Source organism: Anabas testudineus, chromosome 2 (genome assembly GCF_900324465.2).
Source record: "Anabas testudineus chromosome 2, fAnaTes1.2, whole genome shotgun sequence".
Classification (NCBI taxonomy): domain Eukaryota; kingdom Metazoa; phylum Chordata; class Actinopteri; order Anabantiformes; family Anabantidae; genus Anabas; species Anabas testudineus.
This window is the reverse complement of record NC_046611.1, coordinates 10,199,949-10,219,937: the sequence shown is the minus strand read 5'-3', so window position 1 is coordinate 10,219,937 and position 19,989 is coordinate 10,199,949. Positions and strand designations below refer to the sequence as shown.

The 19,989-nt window shown below is 41.5% G+C and overlaps 2 protein-coding genes across 4 annotated transcripts in view; one reads left to right on the top strand and one right to left on the bottom strand.

Annotated features, from left to right (window-relative positions):
* Nucleotides 1-12,655, bottom strand: part of raph1b (Ras association (RalGDS/AF-6) and pleckstrin homology domains 1b) — a 38,437-nt gene extending 25,782 nt beyond the window's left edge. For both annotated transcript variants that reach the window (XM_033326377.1, XM_026362053.1), the window contains exons 1-2: nt 12,410-12,655; nt 951-1,035 (exon numbers count right to left, since the gene is read on the bottom strand). The gene's annotated coding sequence lies outside the window, so the exon portion shown is untranslated. The remainder of the gene's footprint in view (nt 1-950; nt 1,036-12,409) is intronic.
* A 1,282-nt stretch (nt 12,656-13,937) lies between these two features.
* LOC113162922 (T-cell-specific surface glycoprotein CD28-like) lies at nt 13,938-19,819 on the top strand. 2 transcript variants are annotated; one of them, XM_026361182.1, is made up of 5 exons: nt 13,938-14,089; nt 16,319-16,524; nt 17,785-18,099; nt 18,211-18,341; nt 19,450-19,819. In XM_026361182.1, the coding sequence occupies exons 2-5, from the start codon at nt 16,419-16,421 to the stop codon at nt 19,561-19,563; spliced, it is 666 nt and encodes a 221-aa protein (XP_026216967.1). In that variant the 5' UTR covers nt 13,938-14,089; nt 16,319-16,418; the 3' UTR covers nt 19,564-19,819. The 2 variants fall into 2 exon arrangements, with proteins under 2 accessions (XP_026216967.1, XP_026216966.1); XM_026361181.1 differs by lacking the exon at nt 13,938-14,089 and having other exon boundaries at nt 16,190-16,524.
* The last annotated feature ends 170 nt before the right edge of the window (nt 19,820-19,989 follow it).

Genomic DNA, 19,989 nt, shown 5'->3' with positions numbered 1-19,989 from the left:
AGCCTTCCTCCTCTCAGCCTCAGGCTCACAGTCACTGCTATGGTCCTGGTTTCCAGAATGAAAATAATCCAACATGAGTCGGGTCCTTTGTCCAATCACAGTTTCCTCCACATAAGAGCATTTGTCCTTTTAGAATATCTGGTTCAAACCTGTATTTGACAAGCGGCAAACTAATTTTTTTTTAAATGTAAATAAAAACACTGACTAGATTCCTCGCTACAAACACAAAACTTATGTCTAGGTACAAATGAGAAAAGGGCTCTCAATATGGTACACAAAGACAGTGTAGTCATGTTGGACATTTCCTATAACTTGGAACATTTCTTGTATAGATCTTAGTGGAAACTTTAAGCCTGTGACAGTGAAAGAATAAAGCAGCATCTTTTTCCTATAAACCACAGCCATTGCTGCCGTCACATGGTTCCACTTTAGTCAGGAATTATCTCCTTCGGCAAAGACGACTCTCCCCTGATAAGACGCTCTGAGGTTTGACTCCCCTTTCATTTTGCTTTGATTTACAAGGCCGCCTGTCTGAGGCTTTGGTGAGGGCGTAGGGGGGTGGGTGCGGTCTCCTTCTCTACTCTCCACCAACTCTGGATGTACCTCTTTTTACAGCAACAAACAACAAACACATGGATCTGCACTGTCAACTGGAGATTCCACTTAGCTAAGTAAAGAAAAAACAGATGTGACAAGTGATATCTGTTTTGAGCTCACGCTTGTCAGAGACTCTAACATAAAACCAGCATTTGAGTATATAACGTCTCCAGTTAGCTCGCTATAGTAGCAACTTGTGTTAAAATAATGTGTGGCATTTGTGTAAAGAAGCCTGATTTTTACAAGGTTTACTGGCAGCAACGTCTGTTTCTTTTTCTTCCTATGCTCAGAATTACCCACAAAGAAAGCAGCAAATGCACCATTTACTCACTCTGGCTTACAGGAACTCTTACCTCTGAAGTGGCTTTCTTTCCTTCCTCCTCAGGTTAAAGGTCAGGCGAAACCACCACAGCCACTCTGTGACTGGGCTTTTATCCCCTGGAAAGTAAAAAAAGAACAAGAAAAGCTATGAGATGTGATTTAGTGTCTATTTCTGCGACTATAGCAGCTAAACAAATCTCCGCTTTAGTCACCTTATCCAAGACTAAACGTTCGGATCGATTGCATTTGCTCCCACTGAACTGCAGGAGAACTGAAAGACTTGGAAGTCAGCAGCTGGCAAAGAGCAGAGTGATTTTACTGTCAGAAGAATGCAGGGGATTAACTATGGAGAGTGCTTGAGTGAGAGACTTAACTAAGCACAGACATAATGACACGCAGAGCCAGGAAGACACTTCACAAAGCTCTGAAAGCAATCAGGCACAGTTCGGCCTTTATTATAAACTCTCTTCATCATTACTGCGAGATTAACAATGTGACATTTCAGCTGCAGAGACCTTTCACTACATTTCACTACAAAGCCTTTCAGAGCCACACACACGCAACTTAATAAGCATGGCTACCCCCACAGGCTAATCATTTCCCAACATGAGTCAGAGTAGAAACTCCAACCTTGTCAAAACTCTTACTTGTGCATCAACTGTGACTCAGTGGTCTCAACATTGCTGACCAGCATTAAACATTTCAGCGAATCATCCTCTCATCCACCTCAGTGCTGACTCAGACTAGCCTAACCTTATTCAGCTAGAACAACCTGGATGCTGAACCATAGCCTGGCAATAAAATATTATTCAGACATGTCAGGCTTTACCATGCTGAGCTAGACATGAAATATCAACACTATCAATTAGCTGTGGTGTGTTTTATCTTGTGTGTTTGTGTATATGAGAGAATGAAGTAGGCAGCTGATGTTGTGGCTAACTAGTCTAGAGTTATTCCTGCTGACCCCAGCTGTTCCTTCATTTTTCTACACACCAACTGTTGCTCAGCCACAGCATGTGGCCCTTCTCCTTGCAAAAAAGCGTGTGTGTTTTCACAGTAACGGGCAGACAGTAGTGTCAGAAACAGCAGGAGTTTGTGTGTGTTTGCACACATGCACGTCATGCGTTTGTGTGAGTCTAAAACACACAATTGCCTGCTCAGATTACAGGTCATCCCAGCCCCCACCACCACCACCACCACCTCTCTGGTATAATTTGCTCACAGTTAACGTGTGATATCACTCAGTCAACACAAGGCCACAGAACAGGTGTGCCGGTGACACATGGGTCTGTGCAGCTGCAGGGAAACACAGTTGCTCCAGTCACAACAGCACCAGGGCCGACAAGCAGCTGCTCCAACGCTGAAAACAAAGGCAGGGCTGCAGCACATGCACGGACACACATGAGCAACTTATGATCATAAGACAATGGTTGTTTATACATGATAATACAAAGCCTATGATAAAACCAGGGAGGGACATTTACATATCAGGTTCTCCTCCTCTTGTGTTATATAGTTTGGTGTTGCCTTCATCATATTTTATGCTTCAAAATGCACTAAAGGTTTTCAGTGGGTGACTGTTCTGGACTGCAGACAGGCCAGCTCAGCATGTGGACTCTCTTTCTATGGAGCAATGCTGTTGTAACACGTACAGAATGTGGTTTAGCAATGTCTTGCTGAAAGAAGTTAGGCTTTGCTGAAAAAGATATAATCTGGATGAAAACATTATGTGGAGCTAAAACCTGTATATTTCATTCAGAATTTGCTGTATTTACAGACGTTGACTTTTGAACTCTACTACTGAAATACTGAAAACAAGTCATGTGATATCTCTCCTCTTTACCCTGAAGAATGTGGCATCAATGATTTCCAAACACATTTTTAAATTTTGACTGCTCAGACAACATCACAGTTTTTCCACTTTGGCCGAGTCCATCTTAAATGAGCTCAGGGTGAGAGAAGGTGGGGGTGTTTCTGGATTGTGTTTATGTAGTCTTTTTTATTTATTTGCTTGGCAATGTTTAACTTGTATTTGTGCATACATTTGCAAATTGTAAATGAGCAGATATCCTTTTAAAAAACAACCCAATTTTTCACTTCTGACAATTACTATCCTGGATCTTTACATTTTTATTTACACTTTACACAGATAGTCTAATCAGGTAAATATAAGAAATAATTGTCAAAATAGTAGTGCTGCTAGTCAACACTGGCATTATTTACTTATATATTCTAATATACATTTTTCAGATATCAGAGTTTTCATGTAGAACGGTATTGCCACACAACTCACATGAGGAGAATACCTGCTCATGCAACACTACAAACACACTCAGAAAGTAAGAAATGCTCTGTGTATCGCTGCCGGTTATTTTCAAAAGACTTTTATGTGGCCTACATTGGTGCCCCACTTCAACAACTGAAGAAGGAGAAACACAGTGGCATCTGTAGTGGACACAGGTGTGTCCTTGTCTATCCACATTTCCCCCTATTAACAGCAAATCTTTGGGGCAGCTCATTTCCTGTTGGGACTGGAAGTGGGAAAGAGGGCAAAGCAGTGAAAAAGCAGACGTGGTGATGATGTCACAGCAGGAAAAGAAAGACAGAATTGTGACAGGGGAAGCAAAGCAAATCAGTAAGCAGGCATGAGGCAGGGCTAAGTGCATGATGTGTGTGTACATGTGCATGTTGGTACTGTCTGTCAAAGACCCAATACTATAATATGGGCTTTACATGACCACATAACAGACTAGCTCCAAACAGACATGAAAGAAACGACACACAAGCCACTACACAGGGTCTTTGTTGCTCAGGATGACGCGCCACATTAAACAGATGGATCAGTGTACATTGTGCCCCTTAGGCGTTTGTGTTGGACCTGTTCAAAGAGAGGGGGACTATCCCAATCATACTGATCTTCAATTATGTTATTCATTCACGAGGACTCTACTTTTGGCACAACTCTACTGTAATCCTTCATCTTCCTGTTTTATAAGAATTTATCATATTTCCATACCACAAAATAATTATTTTTCTCTACTTGTTCTGATTTCATTGTAAAAAGAAAAGCGTGAGCTTCAAGTTGTAACTAATCAACTGACCTGTTAAGAGACCGTCAGGCTGACTGGAAAGGCTGGGTTAGATTAGAACAAATAGTTATTAATAAAAGTTTCTTCTTTAGCTTTTGTTATAAATTTATTACATTTTTCAACCTTCTAGCCATCCCTGGAAACTACTTCCTGTGTTTACTATTATTTGGACTTAAATACATGTTTACTTGGAAAGCATTAAGAGGTTTGCACATGGCAATTATGACAATAACACCTTGGTTGAAAAAAATCTGAATTTCTCCTCAAATTTAAGACTGTCGACATAGCTGCCCTGTTATATATCACAAAGTTTGCTGACCTCATTTTAGGAAACCACTGTGGAAAAGTTTTAATTACATTTGATTAAACCCTGTCATTTAGACATTCGTCACAGTTAAGACTAAACTATTTGGACAAAATAACAGGAAGAAGTAACAGTATAACACAACCTGACACAGAAACACTACAAACAAGCTAAATTACCATGTAGCTTCAGATTCATCATCCCTGAGGTTTTCTGTAATGTCGTCAGATCATACAACTCCCTCACAGTTTGACATCACAATAACATCTGTTAACCTATAAATGGAGACAGAAGTCTGCTCTTAATTTTACCTGCAAAAAGTAATACAAACACCATATCATAGAGATGTTTGTGTAATGAGATAGCAGCAGAAAATGTTAAGTGTTGCAAAAGCAGATAAACCATCAAAAGGCATTCGGTGTGATATTCTGTTATACTAAATCAGCACTGATCTGTATGACAACAGCTGGACCCAGGGAGATGTATTGATCAGAAACGCCCAACAGCATCTTAATCTGGTTCCACAACAATGTAAGGTCTTGGCTGTGACCCAGTGTTCTTGTAAGGGCACTGAGGCAAACCATCAGTCAGCTGATTGATGGCTCTCTACAGAGCTGATCCTTTCTGGGAAGGTGCATTAGTTTTGCTTTTATACCAAGTCAAGTGCAGCTCAGTGCATAGTGGACTTCCTGAGTAGGTCCAGTCAAAATCACTTCAAAAGTTGCCAAATGTAAAGTCTAGACACTGCTTTGCTTTTAGGATGCACATGCCATCATTGTGCAGAAATATGTTAAACACAGACCTATGTAATTATTTAAATTATTATTTTCCTTTTGAAATTCAATATTGGACACCAACATGGTGGTCTTTGTTCTTTTGAAATAACTGGATTTTGCTTTAAGTGACTCGTCCATGACTAATATTAACACAACTAATCATGTGGGCACTTTATTTGAGTCGGTATACAGACATCAAAGACCACATGACGAACCATAAATATGAAGAGTGTGTCTCTTTGCTGAGAATAAACACACAACCTGCTCTCTGTGTGAGCGTAAACCTGTCTTGATGGTGTTATTGAACAGACCTTCCACCATCATTTATAGACTATTTCTGCTGTTTCCACTCACACACAGAAAAAGTCTGGCTCTGATTACAGGGAGCTGATCTCTTCTCCTCGGTAGGATTCTCCACGCTCCGTGCAGCCAGCACTCAGCTCTGGAAAAACCACACATGGTGGGAATTATGGAATAACGCTGCGTCAGGAATGTTCCCACGATGGCCAGTGGGATCTGGTGGAGGTCCCACTAACTGCTGGTGGAGTTTATGGGTAGTGTAACACACACATACAGAGTTACATGATCAAATGCCTCTCGTGTTAGCCTACATTTGGAGCCGTTCTTGTTTTGGATCAAAATAATCCTCTGCTAGGCGCATTTGCGCGCTGATTTCATTTAACTGCACAAGAAATCAGTGTGTTCAGCTCTCAGACCTCATCATTAGCACAGCTTGGTTGGGGCTGATCAGCTTATGGAGAGAGATCTCACTCACTTCTCATTCACACTGTTTCGTTACGTTAATCTCTCCATGGGCATCACAAACAGCAGTGAGGGGATAGGGGTCAAGCTGAGTGACCGCAAATACGCTAGTGAGCAGTCTCCCGTAGCCTCAAAGTTGGTCACAGTGCCAAACTCCAGCAGATCTCAAATCACTCGCTGAGCTGTCTGTGTGGCACGTGGGCTGAAATAATCAGGAATCACTAGAGAGTGAAGATCAGTGGAGCAGAGAGAGATTAGAAAGCTACTCAGCCACTAACTTAACCCATTCAATAGAGGCTTGGGCTCACTCAGAGAGCTGCCAGGGTATTAGAGATTTGGCAAGAGGCAGCTACAAAAGTGCACACGTGCACACTGCGCTATTTTGTGAGATTAAGCCTGCAGGTTTGAGTGACTGTCAAGGGATTCTCTCACAAAAATGTGTCAATCCACTTTTACTATGGCAGGCACGGATGTTTTCACTCGGGTTCTCTAGCCATTGTAGGTCACTGCAGTCTACGAATTGGAAGTCTACATTCCTGCGGTGTCCTACATGAACCCTGAAGCCTGCCAACACCAGTCTGTACAGTGAATGTAGAGCACTAGCTTGAAGCCAAGTGTTGTGAAGTTTGACTTCCACACACTGGCGGAGGACACAAGGACATCTAAGAATGATGGCAGTGTTTCCAGGCCATCGTATTTCTCATGACATCAGCTGCACTTAGGAATATTTTATTGGTTCTCATAAACGTTTCTCCGTCTGACACTTCTCTCCTCTCACCATTTCACATTCTTACCCTGTTCCTCACAGGTGTTCTTCCAATTCCCTCAGTCTTCTTGGCAGCTCAGCTGTAAAGTCACTAGTGTAGTGTAGTGAACCTTGTGACTCTTGGCTTGGGCAATATGACAAGGGCAGGCTGCTTTCCAACTTGAGGTTTCACCGCACGCTTAAGTAGCGCCTGGATAGTGTAGCTGCTCTCTAATAGACATGAGCTGGGGTAACTTTCATGATTACGGGTGAGAGCCCAGTTAAAGATCTGAGTGCGGGGGGAAAGTAGGCTACAGTGCATATTTAATGACAAAACAAGACTTTCCAGGCCTAGTTTTTTTTTGTGTACTGCTAGTTTGGGGCTTGAACTGAACATAAAACATTTCAAACAGTTGGAACATTTAAATAATGTAGGGGTGAATCTGTTTCTACCTTCAGTATATGCATGTAGTGTAGCACAATCCCTTTTGGAGCGACAACTTAAGAGGATAAGATAAATCCAGTGCAAACTCAGGTCTGGAATCTATTTTCTATGCGTGGTAAGACATTTGTTTGTTCCAATGATTCACACATATGCCACTGCTTTTGTAACCACAAACACAAACATGACATCCCTAACACAATATGATGCTAACCTCCCAAAAGACACATCAGGAAAGAGCACTGTAATCACTGCAATCACATTCTTCACTTTATCTGACAGTCCCTTAACGCTGCTATTGTTAGTGTATTCCAAGTGGTTTATAAAACTCAATCCTCAGTGGATTTGAATGTAACCAAGCGGTCAGTGCTTTTAAAGCAACTGTAGAAGCATAAACTCATCTAAACAGTGAGTGGGGGTGAGGGAAAGCTTTACAGTTTCATTTGTTTATGTGCGTGTCTCCCTTAAATCCCATCTATGTTGGACTGTAAGTGCTACCAGAGACTGCAAGAACGCAAACAAACACTTTCAACCCTGCACACACATGAGCACACAAGGCATGCACAGTGCTGTTATGGTTCCATGAGACACAGCTGAGCAGGAAGCAGCAAGGACATAGGAAGGGGATGGTGCTGACGCTCATCCCAGACTGGACAGCAACCATGGCCATGATGTGCTGCAGTATTTGATTCAATTCAAGTAAGAACGCAAAAATAACTCGTGTGAAAGTAATACCAAGATCAGGAAATAAATCCATATTCTCACTATATTTTCTATACTGGCAGACAGAACAATCATGTTTCCATGAGTTAGCACTTTCTGCGTGCTTAAAACTAGTCTCTGAAGTACTCCTGCATGCCTTAAGTACTTAGTGCTCTATCCATGTTAAAGACCGATTCTACAGGCTGTCCATCCACACAGGCAGTTTGTCCCATCAATCAATCTGTTTCACGACTGCTATACTGGGCATAAGAATGAAACACAACGCCAGCTCCATAAATCAACTCCTCCGCTCCGCCCTCTGCACCCTCCTCACAGCTATCTGATGTGGCTGCTGGAACTCTACTTAAGAATTCCCACTGGGATGAGATTTCCCTTCAAACCTTGGATGTTAAGATCAGTTTCAGGGTGATTACCCAACTTAACTTAAAGATAGGTGCCTCAAGGCCTTGTGGCAGTCACAGGTGATCATGCTTCTATGCATGACTGCATGAGAGAGGGGAGGCGACAATATAGGCAGTAGCTTTCACAAAACTTTTACAAGACACCCACCAATGTCTTGTCATGTGCACAGACCCACAACAACATTAAATGAAACAGAAAATCTGTAATACAGTAGGAGGAGGGGGAGGAAGAGAGGGTAGTCCTCACAAGCAGCCCAACAGTGAGAAACAGCCACCTGCCACTGTCAAATTCACAAAATGAATAGCTGCATAATCTGCTTAAACATGTACAAAGAGATAGAGAACAAAAGGGACAATTAAAGAATGAACAATGCAACAGCCTGGACATGCATTATAGCACAGCAGGAAAAATATAGGAAGACAGGCAAAGTTTGGTGTAAGCCTAGCTATTTCTAGCAAATGACAACAACATTGATCGTACGAGCATAAATTCACCAAAACTGTCCAGCAATAAAAAAGTATCTACACCAAACTTTTCCCTAAAGAATGTAAATTTTACCAGGACTGACCCATATTAAAAATGTATGCAGTCATGATACAGCAGAATGCTGCAGGAGAGAGCGCTCACCCAGTGGTACGGAAATAAGAACTAACATGGCAAAGAGATCCAAGTGTAGGTTGATCATTGCCATAGTAGTGTGTGTGCGCCTGAGTGCACCTGCTCAACCAGGACCCAGATCATGTGTTGCTCTGAAAAGAAAAAAGCATGCCCTCCTTCTGCCTAATCCAATCATGGTTGAAAGTGGACAGTAGAGGTTGAGATAACCTTACATTGGTTCAGTACAAGTTGATGACTGCATACGTCATTATGGCTGACTAGGTATATGTATATTAGTAATAAGGGCGACAGAAAAACCAGGAGAGTAAAAGTGAAGTGTGTGTTTTTAAGTTTGCAAACCTTATCTTTATAAATGTCCTTGTTGAAGGACAGACATTAATCATCATAAACAATTGATTTCCTGCCATAGAGGGCGCTGATATGTATTTATGAAAAGGCCAACAGGAAGAGACACTCACTATCTAGAACAGTAGAGGTTTTGCAGGCTGCAGGCAGGCGGGTTAACCATTTGTCTTTGTTTCCAAATGGCAGGGGCAGCTGTCACCAAAGGTCAGCAAAATGTTACCAGAACAAGGCCCCATAGAGGCTGGGACCGCGTGCCTGTGTCAAGAGGGGGGACACACCCAGGTGGAATGACACATAACCACTTTCTCTCTCGCAGACCCACAACAGGCCCGTAATGTGGCATCTCGTCTGGCATCAAGGAGCAGAGCTCTGCTGCAACTGGTGGTCTGCTCCACTTTATCCTCCACTGCCCAACCCAGGCCACGGCACTTCCTATCAGTGTTGGAATATCAGGTTACACCGTCCCCTCCGGCTCTCCATCAGTGTGTGTTGCAGACTGCGTTTGAAGTACCATCCCGTCCCCTTGCCCTCCCTTTACCCACCTCCACCCTTGGCTGTAACACAACCTGGGTAAACCTACACCAGCCACCTTCACCGGCCTCATCTTTGGAGCTTTTGTGCAGGAATGTCTTACGCCCAGGGACATTGGTGGATAGATGAGCAGAGGTCAGACATGGCCCCTGCAACTCGCACGACAGAGCCAGTAGAGTGCTGACAGACTGACAGACCAGCAGGCAGGAGATGCTAACACACATCCACAAACCAAGAATAGATTCAAAGCTCTCTTCCACACAGTCCCTGGGGATCCTTCCTCAAGCCCCAAATTTATTTGACAACTGTTTTTCTCATCTAATCAACTACATCCCAAGGAAAATAAAGCACACACAAAAAAAAGGATGAGAGGAAGCAGAGGGATGGAGAAGCCTTTTTCTTCATTCCCTCTCTTGGCAAAAGAAGACACGAGTAGATGAATGAGAAAGCCATGTTTCTGCTTATGTATTTTAAGCTGATGTTTCTTCTAAAATATATTCCCTCTTTCCCTGAGTTTGCTTTTCAATAGCCTCAAGACAAAAAAAGCTGACAGTGAAAAATTCCTTACATGTGTTTTTAAACAGGGGCAGTGAAATGACACGTCTGTTCAAACATATGTTTTACCTCTGTGGCTGGAAATTTAATCCATGACTGAGCTTTTTATTACTGAGACGAATGCAGTGACTTCAGGATAATAAAGCCCACTGAGTAAACGTCTTGTATGATCCCATTACATGAGGTGATGTATTATGTTTGTCCTCGTGCCTATTTTTAAAGTTGTTTACATGTGTGCACAAGTGCCTTTGAGAGGAAAAAAAGTTATTTTTGAGGGGAATACTGAACATTTGGTTTTCGGTAATGTCACTGAATTAAAAAGTCACTTGTTGAACTCAACTATTGGATGTAGCAATGATAATAATGTGTTGGTTCAGTCCCAGGACTAAAAGAAGCCCAAAAGGTTAAGTGTAACTTGAAAAGCAGAGCAAATATTTACAAACCCTCCATTTGACAAAACGGGGCTGATGACTAAGTTCTTAAACACTTTCAGAATGGGACACAGAACAGGAAACAGAGCCACAGTATAACAATGCCCGGAGGAACAAGAACAACATATGACTGGGATTTCCAGATGTGCTTTGGGCATCCCACATTTTCTGTTTTCTACGTCTCTGACTAGACAGTAGGTGAAATCTGACTCCAAACTCCTGCTATTTTCCTCTTGCAAGAAACATAACAAGCTTAAAGGCATCTGCCGGGGGGGGGGGGAGCAACCAGAAGGCCAGTAGTTATTTTCAACCCATTAAATGCACTGTAAGCAAATGGGTTGCATTGTTGCTGCACTGTCTCCATGCCCAGAATAATGTGCTTCTCGTCTAGAGCTTTGTGGATGCAAATCAAGCGTGCCTTAAGGACACAGACGGTCTATTATGATGCCACTGTGGGGAATAAAGGCCGGGCCAAGTGGCTTCTCACTGGCCACTTTTGTTTGCATTCACCCCTGAGCTGTAAAGATACTGTTAAAAAAAACATCTTATCTGGTCGTGGTAATGTGAATAACTTAGCACGCACACACACACAGGGAATGTTTACTGGGTGAAAACTTATATGGTAGCCAACCAGACAGTGGCATGGCATGCAACTCCCCTAGAAATGACCTTTAACCTCATATCCAGTGAAGGGTCATTATCTTTTCAGTGTTAATGTCTGGAACTGAAGCAAAGCAGAAGCAAAGGCCAGTGAGGGGACCTTAGCTTGTTGAAGTCATCATGTGATTATTTGAAAACCTCCCAATTTGCACTTTAACTTTTTCCTCCCATCCTACACTAAGAGGCTTTCTGACAAATAAAAACCGCACAGTTATTAAGTTTAAGCCCATTTCTAAGTGGGTGGCTCATCAAACTGGGGACAGCCACTGGTTAAAGTGGCTGCATGTTAACCAGTCCTCTGCCAGCGGCGTCATCCAACAAAGGGAATTAAAACAGTGTTCATGAGCTGCAGTGCAGCACCTCCTAATACTGAGGCGACACCGCCGCACGAACACGCACTGGCAGGTATCACTGCAGATTATTAGAAGAGAAAATGTAAAAATAGGGTGTTTCATAAATTCAACAGTAAGATATAAACATCAGCGCGACAAAACCATCGGCCATTAGGCTACCACAGCCTCCTCCCGCTGAACAGGGTGGAGACTACACATCTCCCCCCTGTTCAGTTGGATGCAAAGGATGAAAATTAGGCTGAAAATACATCCAGACGCCCACGAACGAATCACAAGGACTACGCCTTGGAAACACAAGTGTTAAACGCGTCTTACAAATAAGCTCATGTTCAATTGTCACTCCCATAATTTAAAAAAAAAAGAAAAAGAAGAAGAAGCAGTGGCTCTTTTCCCAGTCGGCCCAAACGCTGCACACCCTTTCTCCCCAAGAAAGGGATTATTCAATGGCCGCACAGGGGGCACACAAACCCCCCATTCAAACAGCCGGACACACGAAACACTCTTTATCCAACAGAAAACATGTTCACAAATAACTATGTGGTTATTATTAAGTGTGGTAAACACGCAGTTTATCTGCTTCTCTTCCTTTCCCGAGGACAACATTTAGGATGGGCTGTGTTTGGCATAATAACATTAAACTAACAGTAATTTATGTGCAACATACTCTGTGTCTGATTATAGCTCCGTCTACATCACACAAAGGAGTGAGTGAAAGAATTAAAACATGTCTAAATAGTAAAAGAAAATCCACTTACAGTGAAAAGGATTCACAAAGAGGCTCCTCTCCTCTCCTGTGTTCTTCAAAGGGAGCAAATATCCCTGTCCTCAAGGGGAAAAGGTGGAAAACTCCAAAGACGAAATGTGGAATTGCGTCTTTTTCAGTGGAATAGAGTTAAAACCAGCCCCCCGGCCTCATGTTTTCACACGTTGTCTCGTTTAAAACACACACTGCTCTTCTCTTTCCCATTCTTCTCCCTCCCGGAGCTGCTGAGGAGACACGCTGCGCGTCTCCGTCGTTTCCTGTCCAGCCCAGGATCCAACGCTGCTGCATTCGAGGCCCGTCGGAACATCTAGAGTTGGCAGGGTTGATCGCAGGGTTGAGGAGAAAGGCCTCACTGCTTCGATTCCATACGACAAAAACAAACAAATAAACAAACAAAAACAGATTGATCTTTGATGAAGATAAACTCTAAATCTAAATCTGCAAACGTTATAACTGATTAAGTGCTCAAAAATATCATTTGTCATTTTTCTCCGTAGCCCAGACATATAGTGAAAAGTAATTCGGCACTCATTATCTTCTAAACTAAAATGGGTGAAGATTACAGTGTTTCAAGGATGCCTCAAAACATCACCGAAAACATCTTCATCTTACATTTAAACGTCGACAGTGGGAAGGCTGGAGCAACAGTGAAGGCAGCATCAACATCCAGTAGCTATTCTATGGAGAGAAAGTCAATAAAATAATAAATAAATAAAAAAGCTTTATTTGAAAGTAGGATTTATTTTATTTTATTTTCAAAAATCAAAGTAAAATATTTATATTCATATAAGGACGACTGTGGGGCTCTATATTCTTGCTGATGCTCACCTAAAGCCGCCGCCACCAGGAGACAGAAGGGACATGTTCCAGATTAGGAGATTATTGTGCGTTACCCATATGAACACATGGCGTCTATCCCCCGTCGTCTATTTTGGGTAGTTAGAAATACAAACAGCGTTTTGGAAATGCTGTAATCCCCCTTTCACAATCTCATGAAGCTGTTAGTAAATATTTACAACCCCTCCATGGCTTTTAATCCCTGTAGGTCAGTGAAAACCCAATAAAACTGGAAGCAAAAGTAAAATTGTAGGAAATGTATATTTTAGTAGTTTATAGCAGTTGAAAACTACTATTTTGCAGCAACAGGCTGATTTAAATTAAATGCTTTGTGTCCATCTAGTGGATCAAGGCAGCTATTGCACTTTGCAATTTGAAATGTTCATAAAGTCATTTTTTAAATTTCACATTCAAAGAATAAATAATCGTGTCTTAGTACTACACAGCAGTACCAAGACCACATACTTACTTTTCTCATGGGCATATCGTGACAGTTTTGGTGTCTGTACATGTACCAATGACTCATGCAGTGTCTCCTTTTCCCTTATTCCAGACATTTTTTCTCTTCCTGTCACTCTTTGCGGCCACACACACGTCACTTCTAACCAGTTCAGCATGTACGTGGAGCTTATCGTTGTGTTCAGTGAACTTTTCCACATATGGCACTTTGGGTCAATACACTTTGGGTCACTCTCTCCTCTTCTCGCTGTGGACTGTGGACACCATTCTGCTGGAGATAGACGTTCACACTCAGCATGCAAAAATAAAGATGAGTGTTTGCTGGATGCTCATGATCCTAATGCCACTCAACCTCAGAGCTCCTGCTCCTGCACTGGTACGTTGTAGGCTTCATTGCATCACATAAGGTCTAGCTTAGAGTAATTCATATGCTCATAGAGGTTACTATTCAGACAGTAGTTACTACTAGAATGAGTAGTACTTAGCTGGAAAAGACTATTATTTGCCACTAAAACACAAGCAATTGTAAGTGACTAACTTAACAGTAAATAATAATTTCTTGGTTACAGTGGGACAGTTGGGTTTCACTTTTAAACACAGAGTTAGCACCGACTTTAGTGGTGCAGTAAAACTCGAGTATCAATGTGAACCAATCAGCCACAACTGTAAAAACACCTGGTGATATTGGTGTTGTGGTGGTTGGGATCAGCACGGGAAAAGTGTAATGCTAACCATCATCAGCAGGAGGCAGAACACATTGTGCTGTGTATGAAGCTGAGTGTTCATGATGACCCCTGTCCACCACAATATTAAAATCCTCCAAGTGGTGTTAATGTTGTGGGCGGTCAGTGAAGCAGACTTTGTGTTTTAAATTAACTCTGGTTGGCAAAGAAATTAATACGACCCACAAATACATGTGTCAAAATCTTAATATGAAGCAGCAGTTCCCGTAGTCAGTAAAGGAATGACAACATTTAGGACACAGAGTCCAACGTACATTCATTTCAGGACTAACACGTACAATGCACTACATCACACTAAACCACATCTGTATGTGAGTAGCAAACCGAGTGAGTTAGTGGCTGACACAAGTATTCCACTCACAGAGCACTACATCAAAGATACTTTAGTAAGACATCAGAATAAAAATGCACCCTGGACAACTCTAACATGTGATCGTGTCTCAAAACACGCAAGACGAACTGGTCGGTTTCATCCTCACTGACAGCAGTCAAGGGCTCTACAGGTGTGAGGGAGTCCTGTTTCCTCCTCCCTATAAAGAAGTATAGAGTGAAGTGATCCTGGATCTGTTCAAAGCAACAGGCTGATCAAAATTAAATGCTTTTTGTCCATCTAGTGGATCAAGGAAGCTATTGCACTTTTAATTTACTATATTCATACATTAATTATTACTACATTTTATATTCAAATAATAATTGTATCTCAATACTACACTATAGTGTGTTATAGCTGGTATTTCCACACAGTCCAAACCACATACTTTTTTTTTCTCATAGACGTATCTCGACAGTTTTGGTGTCTGTACACGTGCCAATGACTCATGCAGCGTGTCTTGTTCACTTCTTCTAAACAGATTTTCTCTTCCAGTTACTCTTTGTAGCACAGCCACTCACACGTCACTTCTAACCAGTTCAGAGTGTACTTGGAGCTTATCGTTGTTTTCAGTGAACCTTTCCACATATGGCACACTGGATCAATGCACTTTGGGTCACTCTCTCCACTTCTCGCTGTGGCTGCAATGGTTTTCTTTCGATATTATTTTTATTTAACACATACAGCTAGACAGCAGAGGGTCTGCAAGGGTCCTTAGACAAGACCTCCTTATGCTTACCCTGCCTTTGCCTTGTATGTTTTGTAAGTTGCTTTGGATAAAAGCATCTGTCAAATAACTAAATGTAAATTTTAATGCATCTTTTCACTATTAATACTATCCCCAAACAGATTTATTCTGATAAAGCACTAAATCAGTTTCATAATGTTTCTCAAAAATTGTTAATATAGATTAATCTTTTTGTATTTATCAGTCTAAAAACCACACAATGATGCAATATAACACAGAGTCAAATATGCAGCAGCTTTGAAAAACACTATATTTAGATTCCTTGTGCCTACGCACATTCATTCATAATAATTCCATAATGTTTTACTTGGCACAGTTTCATAATCACTATTACCACAATGCAGAATTAAACCCTGTATTCACACTGAGATAAACAAGTTTAAATCACATCCCGACGAAAAATAAAAATAAATAAGAAAAATAAAACGGAATAGTAATAGAACCGTCTTACAGTGACTTTGTGGTGAAAATGAACACAAAACCATACCCTTACATTACTAGCACCTTAGACATCAAAAGGTCACAAACTCTGGGAGAGATCGGAAACTTCAGCAGAGGAGGCGTTTTCTGCTACAGGATGTTTTCCCTCAAGAGAGGGTGTGTGATGTTCAGAAACAGCAGCACCGTGGGAGTGCTTCAGTGTCTGAGGCTGAGCGAGGATGTGATGTGTTAGAGTCGAGGGAACTCACGCAAAGGACGGAGAGGGTTGACAATATCGGAGTAACAAATCTGATTTCTCTGCAGCGTTTCGAGCTCATGTCGTTTGTTTGAGGAGCTCCACGTTTTAGGTGATGAGGGAGAGCCTCGAGGACACCATTCTGCTGGAGGCAAGTTCACACTCAGCATGCAAGGAATGAAGATGAGTGTTTGCTGGATGCTCATGGTCCTCCTGGGCTGCAGGTTATCTCATGCCTCTCAGCCGCAGAGCTCCTGCCACTGCCCCTGCAATGGTAAGTTGTGGACCTTGTTGCATCCCATAAGATCTATCTAAGAGTGCAGTAATTGATATGCTGATTGAGGTTATTCAGGTAGCAGTCAGTGCTAGAATAAGTAGTACTTTGCTAGAAAAGACTATTATTCGCCATTAAAACACAAGCAACTGTATTTAACTACGTTTTTACAGTGGGACAGTTTGGTTTCATTTTTAAACACAGAGTTAACACCCCTTCAGTGGTGCAACAAAACCTGAGTATCAATGTGAACCAGCAGGCCACAACTTTAAAACCACTTGGTAATATTAGTGTTATTGTGGATGGGATTAGCACGGAAATGTCAGGAAAGAGCGTGAGTGTCCCTGATGACCCCTGTCCACCAGAACTTAATAAACCATCAAGTGGTGTTAATGTTGCGGTCAGTAGGCTTAACAGACTTTTAAAGAAATTTTAAATAAACTCTGATTGTCAGCACTGGTCAAACTTAAGTTGATGCTTAAATAACAGGAATGTGCTCCTCTGTAGCGGTTTAACAGTTGCACCTTTTTGCCTTTTTGGCCTTGCACCTAAGGCCTATTAGCATAACGTAACCTACTAATGCAGGCAGGATAAATACATGTATTTTGTGGGTTGAGACATCTTAATAGGAAGCAGCATTTACCTGAGTCAGCAAAGGAACAATAAAATGAAGTGTCGCCACAACTTTAGGACACAGACTGCAGGATACTTTCATTTTAGCACTTACATGTACAACACGCTACATCACACCAAACCACAGCCATGCGAGTAGCACTCTGAGTCAGTTTGCGGCTGACTCAAGTATACCACTCATGTGCTGTTTTTCATGTGAGGCTTAAAAAGGGTTTAAAGAATAAATGTGCATAGATGCGCTGTTATTGAACAAATTCCATGTGGGGGTGGAATTGCTGTGAAATGAAGAGTTTCAAAAGCTGAATTTCAGTTAGGGAAATTAAATGCAAATAAATCAAAGTTTGCAGGAGCTGAAGCGGTAAGGAGTCAAATACTTTGCAAACGTGTTTGGTGTTGGTTACAGACGAAGACGGGCATCCTGACTGCAACCATAAACAAAATGTTCTCATTGTGGCTGCTCCAACCCACTGTTTACAGAAATATGTTTAGTGCAATGAGTTGTTTCAAAGTTTAGTTCACGACACCTAATCAAAGATCTTCTATTACACTGTATGTAACAGGCCCCTACTTTATTAAGACATCAGAATAAAACTAAACCCTCAACAACTGTGACATGTTTCTTTCCAGAGGAGCTGAGAAATACCAGTGAACTCCACAGAGAAGTGCTAGTGCCGTGCCCAAATGTGACGGCCAACGAGATGGCATTTAGCCTTATCAAGGACGAAACAATGATTTCTAACATTAGATGCAACCGTGAAAACAAAACATTCAACTGTACGCCATCGCAAGGGGTGATCGTGCATCAAAACACACAAGATGGACTGGTCAGTTTCATCCTCACTGACAGCAGCCAAGGACTCTACAGATGTAAGGGAGAGGTCCTGTTCCCTCCTCCCTATAGAGAGGTACCAAGTGAAGTGAGGATCCGGATCTTTGTAAAAGGTAAATACTTCTAAAAGATGTTTTGAGGCTATGTCCATGGGCATTTGTGTCATTTTCAGTGGACACAATACAGCTGACTAAATACTGTGAATGCGAATATGCTTCTTCCAGGACTTCGCTGTGAGTGCAATAAAGAGGCAGAAAAAGGCAGTAACTCTGGAGTTCTCTGGATTTGGATCATGGTTGTTGTGGTCCTCATTATCTACAGCCTTACTGTCACCATCACCGCCTTTCTTATATGGGTAAGGTATTCCTCAAACTCAATGTATAGACATAGAAGCACATGCATATTTTCTTATTTTTGCTTTGGAAGCAGGAAAAAAACTAAAAAATTCGTATCACCTCCATTCTCACCTGAGAAAATAATTCTACATTCAGTTTATACTAATAATTAGACTTTTTCATTTATGTATAGGAAAAAAAAACGATGCTATCTTAAATATTTTTGTGGCAGAAGTATGTGAACCTCTAAGGTTATTATTGAATTTAAAGGGAAAATTAGAGTTAGTGCCACAAGAGATTCCAGAAGACCTTAGAAGATGAGTTGTTGATGCCTCCACCAGGGTCGAAAGGGTTACAAAAGAGTTTCTGTAGAGTTTGGACACCATTCGACTGCCAAGCAGATCGTTTACTGTTACTCTCAGGAGTGGTCGACCAACAAAGGTCACACCAAGAGCAAGGTGTGTTATACGTTAGGATGTCAAAAGGAACAGCAGGGTAACGCCTAGAAAACAGGCTTCTCTCACAGTTACTGATCTCAATGTTCATGAGTCTACCACCAGCAATACAGTGACATTATTTATCCAAAAATATTAGTGACCATCTACAACTTGCAGAGCAGTAAATGAAAGAAAATTGTGTTTTTTGTCTCATTTGTTTAACTGGGTTAAAATCTGATCACGTTTTAGATCATGTTTACAGATATAGGGAGAATTATTAACATTCGTGTACCACAGTATATACTCTTTATATATACTCTTTAAAACACTTCTTCTGCTCTTCTGTACTCACGTCTCTTGAAACAGAAACACTTTTTTGATAGCACTTTGCCTTGATGTTTTTTCTCTTTGACTTAGATTTAGTTTGCGACTTGTAAGTCGCTTTGGATAGAAGCGTCTGCTAAATGACTAAATGTAAATGTAAATGTACCAAAATGGTCTAAAGCAGTTATTGTCTACATTTGCTTTTATTTTCTTTGGCCAAAAAATGCTGGTACTGAATTTTTAAAAAATAAATGAAAAAGACGTGCAAGCACTAGTACACATTCAAATTTTTGGACGTACACACGCAAACACATACAATATGTGCAATGACGCCGTTGTGCTTCATGTTGTTTCATGTGTCGTACAGATCAAATTGAGGAGGACGGATTCCCAGAGTGACTACATGAACACCAAACCCAGAGCTCCAAGGGAACGCAAGAAGAGAAAAGGGGTCCAGTACCCAGTAGCACGATACATATGATCACCAGGCTCTTGCACATCTATCCCCAGTTGTTCAGATGTAAACATAAGGGGCGTCCTAGTTGTAGTGTACTTTGAATAAATAATACTATCGTTAGATTTGTGAGGATTCATTTAGTTAAGTTGTTGTAGTGCGTTTACACAGCAAAAGTAGCAGTTGATTTTACAGTCGTGTCTGTATAATACAATAAAAACATACCCGAGATTTCTGGTTTTGTTCGCTTCCTGTTTCACCCCCTCACTGTTGCTGCTTGTCTCTCTCTCTTGGTCTCTTTCACACACACACACACACACACACACACACCCCTGATGTAACTGTAACCCCTATCTCTGTGGTTGAAACAGAAGGTGGTGTGTGAATGAGGGGATTTAACCACATTGAAAGGGTTCATTCACATTGTAAGAGTGAATGGTGTCTGTAGGGGAA